The 18,771-nt window shown below is 35.3% G+C and overlaps 1 protein-coding gene across 8 annotated transcripts in view; it reads right to left on the bottom strand.

Annotated features, from left to right (window-relative positions):
* Positions 1-18,771, bottom strand: part of COL12A1 (collagen type XII alpha 1 chain) — a 135,524-nt gene that overhangs the window by 81,650 nt on the left and 35,103 nt on the right. For 4 of the 8 annotated variants that reach the window (XM_039346632.1, XM_039346633.1, XM_039346630.1 and 1 more), the window contains exons 11-15: positions 15,276-15,548; positions 13,987-14,259; positions 12,682-12,954; positions 11,471-11,743; positions 6,493-6,765 (exon numbers count right to left, since the gene is read on the bottom strand). The exons of 3 other annotated variants lie outside the window; for them this stretch is intronic. In XM_039346632.1, the coding sequence (XP_039202566.1) occupies positions 6,493-6,765; positions 11,471-11,743; positions 12,682-12,954; positions 13,987-14,259; positions 15,276-15,548 (1,365 nt within the window). The remainder of the gene's footprint in view (positions 1-6,492; positions 6,766-11,470; positions 11,744-12,681; positions 12,955-13,986; positions 14,260-15,275; positions 15,549-18,771) is intronic. One more of the 8 variants, XM_039346634.1, reaches the window with a different exon arrangement.

The raw sequence follows: 18,771 nt of genomic DNA, 5'->3' as shown, positions 1-18,771 counted from the left end.
CTCAGCTCCCCAATTGGAGAGTTAATTGTTACTTGGATTTCTCTTGTTTTAATTGTTGCGGACCCAGTGACACTGGAATATAAATATGTGGGGGGGGAGAAGAGAGAGAGAATTTTCCTTAGTTCTCTTCACCTTATTAGAAGGGCTGTAGTTGTCTCAGAAAGAGAGTTGTGAAGAAATTTAGCCATTAAATCATTTAGCCATGAAATCATTCTTGGGAACACGTGGCAACCACAGATTTTCTTTAGTTATTTTCAGGAAAAATTCTTTTAGATCACATTTTATTCATAATTATTTAAAAAAGTATATGTGAAATGACTAGAAGCAAATCAGAACAAACTTGCCTATTTAATTCATTAGTTTTGTAGATCATCTTAAATTTGAAATAAATTATATGTACTGATAATTTTCAATATAAAAAAGCTAAAAAATAATTACTCTTCTCCTACAAGAAGCATAACAGGCACTAGTTTGTAGTTAAGGATTTGGTAACCTATAGCAGTGATGGCCAACCTTTTAGAGACCGAGTGCCCAAACTGCAATCCAAAACCCACTTATGTATCATCGGGTGCCGAGTGGGCATGGCCCATTGGGTGGGTGTGGCCCTTTGGGTGGGCATGGCCAATTGGGTGGGCGTGGCTGCGGTGGTAACGGCACACTGGGTGGGACTAAAAAGTTCAATCAATCAATTCCAACTTTGCGAGATCTTTTTTTCCCACGAGAAGTTGAAATTGATGGTGTGCATGCCCACAGAGAGGACTCTGCATGCCACCTGTGGCACGCATGCCATACGTTCGGCACCATGGACCTATAGCATATTTGAGAATTTCAGACATTTCAAGGATAGAGAGAAAAGAAATGTAGAACTGTACAAGTCACAGAAAGCAGAATATTTCCTATTATGTTTTTGGGCTGCCTTTCAGCATGCAAACCAACATGCTAACGAAAAAAAAGTCCCATTACCTGAAGTGAGACTTACTTCTGAACAAATTTTCCAGTATAGGAAGTAATAAAAGAGGTGATTTCTAGCTACCCATGATGTTCTCTACTACTCAAGCCATTTCTTAAGAAGGCACATTCCTCCACCAAAAGGTATTAGATTGCAGCTGTGAACCAGTTATATTTTGTAACCTTTCTAACAAGAAAATGTCAAAGACTAGTACTTTGCTTTACAGTGTGTCAGCTTCTATTTTTGGAATTTTAAAAAAACGCTCTCTTTTTACGACCCTGTAATCCCATAATTCAGAGTAAAGTTGGGGTAAAGTTGATTGGATGGGGCTGAGCATTTACTGGCCAGATGCCCTTCCTGACCCCTACATGAAGTTCACATTTTTTATTTGCGCCCTAGGAGAGGAAAACATCTGCCGCTACCTAGGATTGAACTCTCAACATTCCGAGTGGGAGGCAAGCATCTTCACTACTAGGCCACCACGCCGTTCTTATTTTTAAAAAATTAAAAGAATATTTTTAAAAAATTAAATCAAAGTTAGTTGGTAACTGCTAATAAATTATCCAGATATACTGTACATTGTGTTTATCCTTAGTTTAACCATTAGAACAAATTCAGAGCTGCCATGGGGTGAACACTATTCCAGTACCGCACAGTATTCTAGCAACTGTGTAATATGCTGTTCTTTTAAAAAAATATTTAGAAGAAGCTGGTTACTGTTTTCTTGTACAGCGTATTATTTCCTCTATGTTGATTTATTTTTTCCTAGAAACATGACTTTCCCATAGGAGAGACAAGGAAGACAATTGTTTCACAACTGGCAACTATCTCTTGAAAATGTCAGTATCAGAAAATGGAAAACGTCTAATTTAAATAATGCATGAGACAGCAGTAAATCCCCAAGGCAGAAACAAATTCTCTTTGTATGGCAAGCCATTTGCAACTCAAAATGTTCTCATGTTATGCTAAAACCTTCATTGTAAGGAAATGTCACTTGCAGTGCTACTGACTCAATCTGTGGGAGGTCCTCAATTTTTTAAAAATATTTTTAACTTAACTATGAAATACCGCGAAAGATACTTCTGCTGTGTAAAAGTGTTCTAGTAAAAATGTGAAAAGCCATTACTTAATGAAAAAGGAGAGGTATTTAGTTATGACTGGTTAGAAATCCCATTTTATGTTCAATATAATTTCTTCATAAAACTACCTATGATTAAAATTGTAATCTGTGAAACTGGTAGTTGGAATTACAACATCAGATCCCGCTTCTTACTTATGCCACTGGTTTTGAAGTTTGGCATTTCCTAATGTTAGAAAAGCTAAGCAAAAGAGCATGGCAGAAAGTGGGTTATGGAACTGCTGGATGATAAGCTCTCTGACTTTTTTCACCCACCCACCCTGAAGGGGAAGAGAATGGCAGCATATTTGGCACTAAAATATATTGAAAATGAAAGTTATTACTATTTATCTGGACTATCAGAAGGCATTGTAATGACTGGTGTTTTTGAAGGTTATTTCTTGCAGTTATTATTGATCTTTGAATTCTGCAAAGAAGCCACGTTACTACACGTACAGAATAAATAACCTAGGAAAAATATTGTTAGGGATCAGACAGATGGTGCTGGGGCCAGGTAGAAAGGGGGCTTGAAAGAAAAAGATGTTGAGAAGAATACAGAATAGCTGACAGAAAAAAATAAAGATAAAACATTTAAGATATAAACAAGTATTTTTAATTTAAGTAGAAACAAAGTCTGTAACATACCAACATTTATTTATAAAGTCACAGATCTGTACTAGGACAATCACTGTAAATTATTGTAGAAAAACCTGAGTTCAGAATGTAATGTTACGTATTTGTATAATAACTATTAAATTATTAATTTAAAAATAACATCTTGAATGTCTTGGTTCCACAAAGATACCTTATTTAAAAACTATAGAACCCAAGTAACAAGAGAAACATTCACCAAGACCTGTATTCAATTCAATCTTTTTAAAAGAAAGCACGTCCTTATCATTTGACATTATACCTCAAGGCAAATACACCTCCTCTCTGTGGGAAAAAAACAGATTACTAAACAGTAGCTCATAGGAACATTTAATTCTGAGCTAACAACTGATTTCGACTCATAACAATTGCTCTGTTTACCATTATGTTTTATTTTTAGCCCCTGACCTATAAGTTTGGCTTTGAGTAAAAAATTAAAATTAAATGGAAGGCCTCAAGAGAAAGGAGGTAGAAAAAGAGGAAGAGTATATAATCAGTTGAAGCTCTCTTTAAAAAAAAATCCCCAATGTGTCAAAATGTATACACAATAAAATACAAAAGTAATGAAAAGCAGAAACTAGACAGAAAATCATAAAGACAGCATATATTAAAGAGTATGTTACAACTGAAAATCCTTTTAACAGGGGTTAAATCATGAATGGGCCTAAAGGGAATTGTATTCCATTGGTGAACCACTGGTCAATTTATGGTAAACCATCTGGAGTCTGCGGTTACTGGGATTTATGCCAATAATTATGAACTCATTAGACTCACTGATTTCCAACAAGCCATTTCTTAGGCTATTAAATAGGAATGTAGAGTCAATCTCATTTAGTATTGTATTTTAACTGTTAAAAGATCCTGATGTTGGAAATACACATTTATTTAATTTATTCAATTTTTATTGCCAGCCATCTCAGCCAAGTGACTCTGGATGACCTACAATACTGAAACTATAAAACAGATAAAACAATTTAAAACAATAACAACGTCAATAAAATAAATACATACAGCAGCCAAGACAATTAACCAATTAACAGTAAAGCCAAAAAAACAGGACCCTTAACACATTGATTTAACTTAATTGCTGTTTGTATATTTGTAGCTCAGTATATTAGGTGAATCTAGCCAATGTTGTGTGACTAGTTTACTATATAATGTACTGTGTAAACCCAGGGAATTGGATTAATTTATAAGATATGATTCAATTAACTATGGGTTAGTGGAAAGTGGGAATATAGCTTGAAAACTCATTCTTGTTTTTTAAATTCAAAAAAGAAAGTTGGTGATCCCAAAACTTTTGTTTAAAAGTGAACCATTAAAAACTGGAGAAAAAATCTACTGACCTAGACCTAAATTATTCTTTCAATAGAGTGCCTAGGTCTTAAATAATTAGCAATTTAAAGGAAAAAAATTATTGTTGAGCCTGAGAATAAAGTGACATATATACCAATGGCTGAAGAACTTAAAGATGGGCATGTGAAATCCCAAGAATGGATCAATATGTCAATATGTGACATCATGGAATGAGTGAAACAGAAATTTAAAGCTTCCACATCTGAAAGAGGAATCATTATTTCTTAAAATTTAGATATCTATATTAATCTGCCACAAAGCCAGATTGCTGGAATGCTGTTTTATTTAAGAACAAAAAAAAATCTCTGGGGACAACTGTAGATATGCATATCTATCTAGGTCAGGGGTGTCAAACTGCTGGCCTGCAGGCTGGATGATCACGTGGAAGCCACACCCACCATTGCCGGTAATGGCAAAACCGTCCCGATACGTTGCACGAAATCACGACTTTGATATGTTATATCTATTGCTTTACTGTTTTAATCTTTTAATATATTTTATCTGATTGCAAACTGCCCAAAGTTGCATGACAGCAAGACGGGTGGCATAGACAAACAAACAAACAAATAAGCAAGCATAATTCAACATAATAATGTCTTTTGCTTCAAAGAATGTGATGAGTCAGGTCACACCCATCAAGACCCTCACCTGACGTGACCTCCCCATCATAAGACCTACTGACCACACAAAGCCCTTATAAATAGATGAACACTGACACTGACATCCCCTAAATGCCTCTGAAGATATTACCTAGCCCTGGTAATGAAACATTTGGAAACCAACCCACAAGCTCAGAGAATGAACCTCCACCCTCATCCTACACCTGAGCTATAGATATTTATCACCATTGCAAATTTATTCTATTAATTTTACCAATACAACTCAGTGAAGTGATCTGCCATAAAACATTGTTCTAAACACTCTGCTAGAGAGAAGTTCCTTGAGGATGGGCTCCAGTATGAGGTCCAAAAGCTCAGAATACTAAACCTGTGGTCCCAGTGACCGACCCAGATTGGATCCCATTCTAAATTGGCTTGTTGGAACAAGGCAACTATTCTTGCTCATTTTTCCCCCAAATCTATTTAAAGTTTTTGTTCTGTTACACACAATAAACTTGGTTCTTTCATCCCAACAAAAGCTGCTTGTTCTTAAGAATGTTTAAGCTAGAATCTGCTCCATTCTTGTGCTATCTGAGATTATGAGCAAAATGCTATCTTGATTTCTCTTGCAATCCACTTATCATTTTTGTTTGTGCTTATTCAGAGTTCCAATCATTTTTTCTCATAAAACAATTCATGATAATAAACCTTCTCTAGAGCCCTTAGACTACTTGCAAAGCTTTCTTGTCTAGCTGAAGAAAAAACACATTCCTCAGGGTGAACGTTATTTAAAAGCATGCATAGTAATTACACAATTAATCTCTTCTGTCGCTGATAAAGGCAAGCTGAATGCCCAAGTAATGAGACACATTTTGATTAAAGATGCTATCATAATGTAACCGTGTTAAGACATGGAAGTCATAAATAATAATGTTATGATAGATAATAGCCTTTAACCATATACTTAGAATTTGATATGTGTGCTCTGTCATTCAGACTACATAATTAGGTTAAGCAGAGATACCGTAGAGGGACATGATGAACTGGTCATGGTCAAAGGGTAGAAGAGCAAAGGACATGAATAGGAGCCAGATCTTCTTTGCTATATTTTCACTGTGTACCAACTACATTCTCTGAAAGGTCCCTACAATCAAATCCTATGCACAGTGAATAGCTGCTTTCCAGTAACAATAATTGAAATCCTCTTTGAGCTGCTGCAAGAAAATAATGTCTGAAACTGTGCAGAAAAGAAGCCTGTTGCAATTGTCTATTCAATTCAGAGCAAAAAAGGAATACAAAACAATAGCTGGATAAATTCACACATTGGGCTAAACCAGAGGTAGACAACCTTGGCTCTTTTATGACTCGAGGACTTCAACTCCCAGAATTCCTGAGCCTCGGGAATTCTGGGAGTTAAAGTCCACCAGTCATAAAAGAGCCAAGGTTGCCTACCCTTGGGTTAAACAAAAGATTTTGGCGAATTTTCTTGAGGCAAACTACTGAGATCCGATTCACTGATAATACTTAATTCACTCAATTATAAACCATGTTTCGCAAGTCCACAGTTTTTGTTGTTTCGAGTAAGTCCTTTATTTCTAGTATTTCAAGTATACTAGCAGCTATATACATATATGCTCATTCAAATGTGAAATATGCATAGAATTACTGGAGAAGGGGAGATTTGCTATATTAGTTTTAGTTGGAATTTTTTTGAGGGTGGTCTATTCTTCATTACAGAAAATGTCTTAATTCCTGTTTTTGTTTCTTTTCAGATAAATGTGGTATTCCATCCCAACCATAATAAATCCAGGTGTTCTTACCTTCAAGCGTTTCTCCTTGTTTAGAAAGAGCCTCTCCTGCTCCAGATGCATAAAGAGCAGTTACTGACAAATCATATTTTGTCCCTGGTTCCAAGTTAGTGAGATCTGTACTGGTAGTGTCTCCCCTTACGGTTATCTCTTTAGGTTCACCTCCAATCGCTGGAGTATACGTGACAAGATACTGTTGCACTTTGCCAGGTGCTGAATTCCAAGATAGTTTCAACGAGGATGTTGTAGCATCTGAAACTTTCAAGTCTCTTGGTCTTCCAAGCACTATATAGGATAAATTAAAAAAGAAAAAACCTTAGGAGCAAACCAACAAAAACATTCCAAGAACGGTGGATTTCCGGTGACGTCTGTTGGTAATAGACCCTGAGAAACGACTTTCCGTTCCCAGGGTTTGAAATTCTTTTGCTGGTGGGCCCATTTGGACTGAATGCCATCCTGGAGGGGTGAACCTTCGAGGAACGGGAGCCGGCAGTAGCCGGCCCGCCGAACTCAAAACAGCCCCTGGAACAAGCAAGAGAATGGTGGAGAGTTTTCGTGTCTGCCGCCATCATCAACAGATCATCGAAGACAGAAGACAGCTGATTTGAAGAACAAGCAACCGGTCCGGGTGAGACAATGCTGGCGCTTGCTGCAAACTGACCTCTTTTGATAAATTGCCTGCCTTTGAGCTGAAGCTGGAAGTTTGAGAGAGGGAGGTTGAGGGATTTTTGTTTCCCCCTCCCCTAAAGCAGTGGTTTAAGCACTATTTTAAAACTTTTGAAACTTTCTAATTGAAGCCAAATTGAAGGAATTATCCTGTTCCACTATAGAAAGAAAAAGCAAGAGATTTTAATATTTTAACTGGGAAAAGCCATCTTAATTGCTTCTCTTTAGAACTCTAGTTTTGTGTATTTGCTTTTTGAATTTTTTTTTCTTCTCTTCTCCCTATTCAAACAGTGGGGGAAAGAGACAGTGTCCCCTGGTGGTTATATTTTAACCTTCCTTTTTTGTTTTGTTTTTTGGTAACTGTATTCAGCTGCACAGTTACATATTAAGAGACAACACTCTAGAATTTTAGAACAACCAAAATTGGGTAAACTCTATTCTTCTTTGGCACTACAAAAGAAAAGAGGGATAGCTCTATACATAAAAGAAAAGATGAACCCAAAACAAATCTATGTCGATGAAGAGGGAAGATTATTAATGGTGGAAATTACATGGAATCAAAAACAAATATTGATGGTTGCAATATATGCTCCCAATGAGAAACAAGATCATTTTTTCAGCAATTATATGATAAACTTGTGGACTTAAATTATCATAGCATTTGTATACTTGGAGACTTTAATGCAATTGCTGATGCAGTACAAGACTACAAAAGTCATAAACAAGGGAAAAAAGGAAGTAATATCTTACCTAAACTCTTTTTAAAAATGAAAGACGAACTTTGTCTACAGGATATATGGAGAGAGATGAATCCAGAAAAAGCACAATATGCCTTTTACTCCAATAGACATAAATCATGCTCAAGAATTGATATGATATGGACTTCTTATGATCTGAAGACTATGATACAAGAAGTTGAAATAGAACCAAATATTTGGGCAGATCACAATTCAATTAAAATGACCTGGAAAGGAGCTAGGAAAAGATTAAGATAGTTCTTGAATAAATCGATATTGAAGGAAAAAGAATTCTTACAATTAGCAACAAAAGAAATGAATTTTTTCTTTAAAATTAATAAAAAAGAAGAAACTTCTATTCAAAATGTATGGGATACGGCAAAAGCATACTTTAGAGGTTTGGCTATCACTTATGTTGCCAAAAAGAACAAAGAAAAGAGACAAACACAGTGCAGATTGAAAGAACAGCTTAGTATTCTGGAATCTGAGCTACAAATTGATCCACAAAAGAAAAATTTGAAGATACAAATGGAATTAATAAAACACAAATTAAACTTACTTGAGATGGATACAAGGGCACAACAGATTAAGCGAGCTAAACAGAACTTTTTTGAAAAGGCTAATAAACCGGGAAGATGGCTTGCATATAGATTGAGAAAAGAAAGAGAAAAAAAGATTAATAAGTAAACTACAGGACTCAAAGGAAGAATTACATTGTCATAGTGATGTAATGAAAAAAATCACTAAGGCGTATTTTGAGATACTTTATAAGGCGATTTCTAAGGTGATTTCTAAAGAGGCAATTCAGGATTATTTAAAAGAAGCAAAGCTCCCAAAGGTTCCTGAGAACATGCGACAGAGGTTAAATGAGAAGATATCAATGATGGAGATTATAGAGGCAATAAAAAGACAAAAGAAAGACAAAACACTGGGGCCTGATGGACCATCTGCAGAATTTTACGTAGCCCTACAAGATACTCTAACTCCAATTTTGAAAGACCTGTGTAATGAAATTTTTATAGAGACAAAAATATCGAATTCATGGACTGAAGCTAATATCACCTTAATACCCAAAGAAGACTGATCTTACACAAATTAAAAATTATAGACCAATATCATTATTAAATGTGGACTATAAAATTTTTGCTGCAATAATGGCAGAAAGAATGAAAAAATTTCTAAATGAATTTATTCACTCAGATCAAAATGGCTTCCTTCCAAAAAGACAGATAAATAACAACTTAAGGATTATTTTAAATGCTTTGGAATATTATGAAAATCATCCAGGGAATCAGATGGCATTTATATTCCTTGATGCACAAAAAGCTTTTGATAATATAAATTGGCCATTTATGTTCCAACAGCTATAAGAAATGGATTTTGGTGAAAACTTTATTAAAGCAATTCAAGCAATTTATAAGAAACAAACAGCAAGAATACTTTTAAATGGAGATTATACAGATGGATTTGATATTTAAAAAGGCACGAGACAAGGATGTCCACTCTCTCCCTTGCTATTTATTCTTACATTGGAGGTATTGACTAGAAATATTAGACAAGACAGGGAAATTAAAGATTTAGACATTAAAGACCAGAAATATAAATTACAGGCTTTTGCGGATGATCTGGTTTTTATTTTAGAGGAGCCATTGGAAACAGCACCTAAACTTTTAAAGAAAATCAAGAAATTTGGAGAAGTGGCTGGACTGAAAATAAATAGGGAAAAGACTAAAGTTTTAACAAAAAATCTAACTGATAAACAGAAAACCCAGTTGCCAAAAAGACAAATCTTCAAATAGTAAAAAAAGTTAAATACCTAGGTATCTACCTAACAGCAAAATATACAACACTAAAAGAGGACAACTATGAGAGATTAATAAAACAAATAAAAGTAGATTTGAAAAAGTGGGAAAATCTTCAACTACCATTGCTAGGAAGAATAGTGACTGCAAGATGAATATTTTACCAAAGCTGATTTTTTTTATTTCAAACAGTTCCTGTTAAACTGAGCAATCAATTTTTTGATGACCTAAATACAATAATGTAAAGATTTATATGGCAAAGAAAGAAAGCAAGAATCAAATGTAAACTTTTACAAGACTCTACAGACAGAGGGGGCTTTGGACTCCCGGATTGGAGACTTTATTATCAAGCAGCTATTTCGCTTTGGCTTAAAGAATGGATTACATTGAGAAATAAACGACTTCTTTACTTAGAGGGACATGACCTCCAACTAGGTTGGCATGCCTTCTTATGGTATGAGAAAACTAAAGCACATAAACACTTTCAAAACCATGCCATAAAAAATGTATTGATTTCAGAATGGGAGAGAATCAGACACAAAATGTATATGAAAATACCTGAGTGGCTTTCAACAATGGAAGCATTTGCTTACCCAAACTTGATTAATTATGATAAACTTGTTAGCTATAAAGATATCTTGGATAAAGATGGAAAACTTAAAGACAGGCAAGTTCTTCAATAACAAGGTATTGACTTAACATGGTGGTCTTATTTGCAAATCCAAACAAGATATGAAAAAGATATAAAATCAACAGGATTTTATAAAGAGCAGACTCCACTTGACAAAATAGTTTTAAAAATAGATGAGAACTTGATTAAGAAACTTTATAAATGTTTGTTAAACTGGAAGATGGAAGAAGAACAAGTAAAAGAAACAATGATAGTATAGGCAAAGAATTTTGGACATTCTATAGACTTAGAAGACCGGCAAAAACTTTCGGATAAAAACATTAAACTTACTAAAGCAGTAACATATAAAGAAAATTTATATAAGATGTTTTATAGATGGCATATGACACCAGTTAGATTAACGAAAATGTTTAAAAATGTATCAAATACTTGCTGGAAATGTAAACAAAAACCAGGCACTTACTACCATGCCTGGTGGATATGCCCTAACGCAAAGAAATATTGGCTTAAGATTCATAGATGGCTGGAAAAGATGACGAAAATACAAACAGAATTTAAACCAGAATTGTTTTTGCTAGGAATAGTAGGATCTAACTATGGTAAAGAGAATGACTATTTAATACTACATGTATTAACAGCTGCAAGAATAGTATTTGCCCAGTTTTGGAAAAATGAAAATCTACCATCTGACCAGACTATAATTTCAAAAATTTTGGACTGTGCAGAAATGGATAGATTAACATTGGAGATGAAGGAGAAAGAAGATTCAATTTATTTCAAAACTTGAGAAAAATTTTACTGATGGTTAGAAATACGCTAGAATATAATCAGAACTTAAAATTGAATTGAATCTTAAAATTGAATAGAATGATAGACTCTTAAGTGTTATTTCTTAGATTAATAATAGTTTATCATGAGTGATTTTAAATATCAATGGTGATGGCTAGAATTCATTGATATGTTATTAAGTATGAATATTCATTTAAAGGAATTTTACTTACCTATCTAATTTTAGTTATATGATTATAGTTAATTTTATCTTTATAAAATTAACTATTCTTCATTACAGAAAATGTCTTAATTCCTGTTTTTGTTTTTCTTTTCAGATAAATGTGGTATTCCATCCCAACCATAATAAATCCAGGTGTTCTTACCTTCAAGCGTTTCTCCTTGTTTAGAAAGAGCCTCTCCTGCTCCAGATGCATAAAGAGCAGTTACTGACAAATCATATTTTGTCCCTGGTTCCAAGTTAGTGAGATCTGTACTGGTAGTGTCTCCCCTTACGGTTATCTCTTTAGGTTCACCTCCAATCGCTGGAGTATACGTGACAAGATACTGTTGCACTTTGCCAGGTGCTGAATTCCAAGATAGTTTCAATGAGGATGTTGTAGCATCTGAAACTTGCAAGTCTCTTGGTCTTCCAAGCACTATATAGGATAAATTAAAAAAGAAAAAACCTTAGGAGCAAACCAACAAAAACATTCCAAGAAACATTTTCTATCTTTAAGTTCTGTGAAACAGTGGTGAAATAAATTTGCCACCACCGCCATAGAGGGAGCATGATGAACTGGTGATGGTCAGAGAGAAAGAAGAGCAAAGGACATGAATAGGAGCCAGATCTTCTTTGCTGTATTTTCACTGTGTACCAACTACATTCTCTGAAAATTCCCTACAATCAAATCCTACGCACAGTGAATAGCTGCTTTCCAGTAGCAATAATTGAAATCCTCTTTGAGCTGCTGCAAGAAAACAATGTCTGAAACTGTGCAGAAAAGAAGCCTGTTGCAATTGTCTATTCAATTCAGGGCAAAAAAGGAATACAAAACAATAGCTGGATAAATTCACACATTGGGCTAAACCAGAGGTAGACAACCTTGGCTCTTTTATGACTTGTGGACTTCAACTCCCAGAATTTTTGAGCCTCAGGAATTCTGGGAGTTGAAGTCCACACGTCATAAAAGAGCCAAGGTTGCCTACCCTTGGGTTAAATAAAAGGTTTTGGCGAACTTTCTTGAGGCAAACTACTGAGATCTGATTCACCAATAACACTTTATTCACTCAATTATAAACCATGTTTCGCAAGCCCACAGTTTCTGTTGTTTCGAGTAAGTCCTTTATTTCTAGTATTTCACGTATACTAGCAGCTATATACATATATGCTCATTCAAATGTGAAATATGCATAGAATTACTGGAGAAGGGGAGGTTTGCTATATTAGTTTTAGTTGGAATTGGCAACCCTAGAAGTTTCTTTTTGAGGGTGGTCTATTCTTCATTACAGAAAAAGTCTTAATTCCTGTTTTTGTTTTTCTTTTCAGATAAATGTGGTATTCCATCCCAACCATAATAAATCCAGGTGTTCTTACCTTCAAGCGTTTCTCCTTGTTTAGAAAGAGCCTCTCCTGCTCCAGATGCATAAAGAGCAGTTACTGACAAATCATATTTTGTCCCTGGTTCCAAGTTAGTGAGATCTGTACTGGTAGTGTCTCCCCTTACGGTTATCTCTTTAGGTTCACCTCCAATCGCTGGAGTATACGTGACAAGATACTGCTGCACTTTGCCAGGTGCTGAATTCCAAGATAGTTTCAATGAGGATGTTGTAGCATCTGAAACTTGCAAGTCTCTTGGTCTTCCAAGCACTATATAGGATAAATTAAAAAAGAAAAAACCTTAGGAGCAAACCAACAAAAACATTCCAAGAACCATTTTCTATCTTTAAGTTCTGTGAAACAGTAGTGAAATAAATTACTATGACACTATTATTTTTTGTAATACAATCAAACCTTTATTTAATGAACTAATTGGATGGGTGGGGAAACCACTATTCCCAAATGTTTCAAATCCAAGTCAGTCATCTGCATTAATTGACATCATTTGTATAATAAGGTCATTACACTAACACATACATTGATGTGTGATGTTAATTTGTATCATTTGCATAATGAGCTCATCACTGCAGGCATGTTAAAATATAGAAAAGGTGAAAATTAAGATACATTTAAATGTTTCATCTGGACTTTTTTTATTATTTTAGACAGAATTACCAAATGGAAATTTGGTCCATTGTATCTGAAGTCTTTAAATGGGGTCTGCTAAATCAAGTTTTCCCATATAAGCAAGAGATATCAGATAGCACTGGTATTTAGTGTCAGACAAACAACACAGTAATACATGAAAACCATAGCTGTCTATCTTAAGTATGGAATTAGGGCATGGGACATCATGACACAAACTCCAACTCTTCTGTACTTGGGTACAGTGTCACAACGCAAGTGCACAAGGGAAAGTTTCATTATTTTGACATCATTGTGCCTAGGGAATAAATCTCTATGCTGAAAGCTGCAGTTTTAGGGAGAAAGAAGATAAGAAATAGGGATCTGCTTGGTCACTGGAATGAAATTTAAAAGATACAGATATATATTATTGCTAAAAAGAAGTGTGCCTCTACAAAGAACCTGAATTCAGAGATTGGTAAAGACATGTAGATATTTGTGCCTTAATATGCAGTAATTAACACACTCAAGATGAGACATGTCAAAGCAATTATTCTGCATGCTGCCAATGAACCAGTGAGATGTATCATAGCTTCCTATTACAATGAAGATAAGCTAGTAGACTTTTATTGCTATATCCTACATTAAAATGCATTTGACTACAAAAGCAGGATGTACCTTCTTCAGTTTTCCCATGTCCATCCAATGGATTTCCAACTCCAGACAAGTACTCAGCAGTTAAGGAAACTTCATATGTTGTATCAGGCATCAGATTATATAGAGTGGTTGCCCTTTCATTTGCTGGGATGGTTACTTCTCTTGTTTCCCCACCAGTAACTGGTCTATATGCAAGTCTGTATCTGAGAACATCCCCTGGGGCTGGTGACCATCCAACTTTAAAACTATCCGTTGTTTCATCAGTTACTCTCAGGTTTCGTGGAGATCCTATGACTAAAAATATTTTTTCCAAAAAGCATAAATATTAGGTCTATGTTTTAATTCATCTGAAAATAAATATACAAATACAATCTTGCTAGGTTATACGATCGTTATCGTTCTGTTCATGCTTTAACACTTTTTGTCAGCGCTATCTAACATGGACAGTATCCAACTATAGAATTACCTTCCCATGGAAGTTTAATTGGGGCTGTATCCAAAACTGTTTATTTGCCCAGGAATTTTACACTGATCAGCTGTATAACAAAGAATACCTACTACATGCTAGACATGAGGGGGAAAAAGTGGATTGATTAAAGACTTTACAGCATTCTAAAAACCTAATAGTAAGATATATAAAGAGTTTAACAAAAATATCAGCATGCAGAACTAATAAGGTATAAATGATGAAGCGGAGTGAATGTTCTGATAAAAATTTAATGTAAAATAGTTTCTGTTATCACATGGGGTTATTTTTCAAATTATAAGTTCTATAGTCCTGTAAATGTTAAATTGCTTTATCATAAACGATGCCCAAATACACACACACACACACACACACACACACACACACACACACACAAACAGCTAACAAGTGAAATGTATATCTTTAAAATTAGAAATTATACTCAAGAATTTTAAATATATGATATTAGGATCATAATCCTCTTCTTTCTATTCACAGTCCAAATTAAAATTTTATCATTGTATGCATATTTATTTTATTGAGATATGCATTTACTTCAAATAAATGCAGTTTTCTTGAAATAAATACATTATATATTGTTCTGTGTCTGTCTTCTGTTCATAAGGCAATGGGAAAGTTTGCTGCCATTTCTCATTTAACAATATATTTCTCCTCATATGAACTGTTAGCTATTATCTGGACATAATAAAATTGGATTCATACATAATTAACTTTCAACTGCTGGTTTTGTTCAGGAGCAACCACTTTAATTTGGTAACAAACATTTGGATCTCTATATTAGGGTTAAAAGAGAAGAACAGAATCAAGGCAATAGGAATGATACCTTCTAAAGTTGTTTCATTCCCATTCAGTGGAGGTCCATCACCATCTTCATATTCTGTGATCACACTGACAGAATATGTAGTTTTGGGTAGTAAATTAGTAAGGATTGTGTTAGTCACTGGAGCACGTACAGAAACACTGACTTCCTCTCCACCAAGAGCCTCTTTATACTTGATAAGGTAAAACAAAACATTTTCTCCTGCTGGAGACCAGGTAACTTTGAAACTGTTAGAAGTCACTTCAGAAAATTCCAAGTTCCTTGCAGGTAAACGAGCTGTTAAAAAATAACAGTTTAGTAAGCAAAGCACAGTTAGATAAATGTTTTAAATTCCAGTGAGGAAAATCTTGATTTCTTTATGTAGAAAAGTCTATATGGGGAAAAATGTGATTTCTCTATGCAGTAAAGACTTGTTGAGCTTGCTTGTTGCTTGCTGAGCTATCCATACCTTAAATAAAAACATATATCTGAGTAATCTTACTCTAAAAAAATAGGATTTTTTTCTAGCTAGTGCTTCATATACACTAACTAGATAATAACCACAGCATGACCCTTGAGCAGTGGAAAAACAAAAACAAAGAATTACATTAAAGCAAATATCAGCTAAACCTCAGTTAAAACACAAACTACTGGACATAATACACTAATGCCAGAGATCCCCATTTAACATCCCACTCATTGCCTGGAGGAAAAGCCATGTCTTCATAATCATCTACATTGGCTTAAGTACCTATTAAAACAGAGATGGTGTATTCAATAAATTTAACCAACTGATACACAGACTTCGGAAATATTCCATTCAATTTTTCAAGAAAAGAAGAGAGTACAGTAATATTTATTGTGGAAGAGGCACAACATACTCTACTTAAATAAATAGCAGCAAGCCCATTCCTACCCAACAAAAATCCAATTCTTTGAAACCAATGGTATCCCAGTAATGAAGAATCAAACCAGCTAGCACAGTGCTAATATGAGTCTATACCATTCTGATCTCAAATCAAAGCAGATAATAGCTTAAATTAGTAGCAATTTAATTGGAGAAGGAGGCCATGGTGAAGAGTTCTGTTTCTTTCATTTGCACATCTCTATCTAGTATCTGAAGTTTATCCAACTCTTTTTGGGAAAAGCATTGGGCAGGCAAGAAACAAAGGAGCTGAGAATCAGGAAAACTCTAATCCAGAGCCTGCTATACTGTCACCTGGCTAGGTGACTTTGGTAACTAAGCCTGTACATTGTAGAATAACCAAGTTGAAAGAGCATTTAGGGCACCAAGTGCAACCCTTTATTCAGTGCCAAGGATAAAATTTAAAGCATTTCCAATAGTTGGCTGACTATTCTGTACATGAACACCTAGAGGGGAAGGTGAACACATTACTTCCCTGAGTGAATACTTCCACTGTCAAACTATTCCGACTGCCTTCTACAAACTTAAAACATAACACTCCACACCCTGCCCTCTGGAACATAAAGAACAGGTATAGAGGTATTTACTTTCTTTTGTGTGATATGCCTTCCAGAATTTAGAGGGTGCCCTTCTCACATGCAGTCTTCTTTTTTCAAGACTAAATACCCTTAGCTCCTTCTGTTTTTTTTCTAGTCTCCTAATAATTCTCCTTATGTTTCTGAACCCCATTTCATTTTCCTTGAATCTTTAAAGTGGAGTGCCCAGAATTAGGCAAAATACCCAAACAGAGTTTTGGCCAAAGTAGAATAAAATAGAATGATTGTAACCTATCAATTGAAAGTTATACTTTAGCGGAGGCAATCTGAAACTGCATTTGTCTTTTGGCTGTCTGTTCACACCACAGACGTCACAACTACTGCACAGGCAAAATTAATAACAACTTATGTATTTATTTCATTTATATGTCTCCAAATCAACCATAGACTCATGCTGCTTTATAATAACAATCAGCAATAAAAACAGCCAGAGAACAGAACCAAAGTTAAAACATCCACAATAAAGTATAAAATAAAAACAGAATTAACCTACTTATCTGAAGTTTATCCAAAAAAATGCACAAATATAATAAAAATACCAATTTTAATACTACTTAACCTCTATCTTCATTGTCAAAATCACCATTAGTCAATTGCAAAAGGCAGTTTTACTTGGAACAGCTTCCATCCTGCAATAATACCTTTATTTAATACCAACAAACATCCACCATGTCTATCCTAGCTCTTTGAAAAGAACTCAACAGGTGGATAAAAATGCCAAATCCAGTCTAAACATCTGACTACGCAATGAACAACAATAATAATTTACTTGGTTGGAACAGCATAAATTAAATTAAAATTAAAAAATATTCTATTTGTTTTTTTCTAAAGATAGTTATCTTGGATCCTATTGAATCTCCATCATGGAGAGGATTCTTCCAGTCATAGGACATTCCTTCCAATTGAAGGGAAATAATATAAACTGACTTTCCCAAACTGAGCCTTTTAGGTATGTCAGATTAGACCTACACACCGAAATTAGGTATGTCAGACAGACTAACACCCAAAATTAGTCCCCACTGGTTTCTATGGCAAAGGTCCATTGAGTTAAAAAGCCTGAAATCTTTTTTTTTTTTTGCACATGATCAGACAAAGTGGAGAATTTGACACTTGTATACACAATCTTATATAGGAATAGGCCAGGGGTAGGCAACCTTGCTCTTTTATGACTCGTGGACTTCAACTCCCAGAATTCTTGAGCCAGCATAGCTGGCTCAGGAATTCTAGGAGTTGAAGTCCACGAGTCATAAAAGAGCCAAGGTTGCCTACCCCTGGAATAGGCGTTCAAATCTTATCTTCTTCAAGGAGGCGTCAAGCAGCCGCAAGGAGGCCTTGCAAATGCCAGTAGCTGCCTCACTCTGGCACCCCTCATCCACAGTGAGAGGAAGGAGATGGCAAAGGTCAGCTGGGGTGGGGTGGGAGGCAGAATGCAGGCCAGCCAAGGGGGTTGGGGTGACAGAGAGATAGTCAGGTTGGAGGAGTTGAAATGCACGCTGTGCTCGCAAATGCAGGCAAGGCTGCCAAGCGCCCAAATTTTGATCACTTGACCATAGAAACACTGCAGCAGATTGGACTTCAGGGACCAGCCGTAACTACCAGTTGTTCAATGTAGGTTGCTCTATTAATTTCCCCCCCCCTTTCCTTCCCATGCTGAATTTCTGACTCTTTTAAATGATACCACTCAATATTTCAAAAACATTACTGGCTGAAATAGAATGTTTTCCCCATTTTTATTTATGGAGTGGGTTAATTATTTGTATCAAAAAATGGTTTAGAACATAACATTTACTCCCTCGTTTCCCGGTCATTCAATGATAACAGAGAACATCCACTGTCAATCATCATGGCTATCCATAATCTAGTGGTGTCCCATGATTTAACCCTTCCCATGAAAGCTTCTATCCTTCAAACACAAGTCCTGCTTTTCACGTCCATATTATGTAACTCCTCCCTGTATTGGTTGGGAACATATATGATTGCACATAGTAATTTTCACCAT

This window comes from Crotalus tigris, unplaced genomic scaffold (genome assembly GCF_016545835.1).
Source record: "Crotalus tigris isolate CLP2741 ecotype Arizona unplaced genomic scaffold, ASM1654583v1 scf7180000018016.4438896, whole genome shotgun sequence".
NCBI classification, from domain to species: Eukaryota; Metazoa; Chordata; class Lepidosauria; order Squamata; family Viperidae; genus Crotalus; species Crotalus tigris.
Note: the sequence above shows the minus strand (reverse complement) of the source record. Positions and strands in the feature narration are given on the sequence as shown.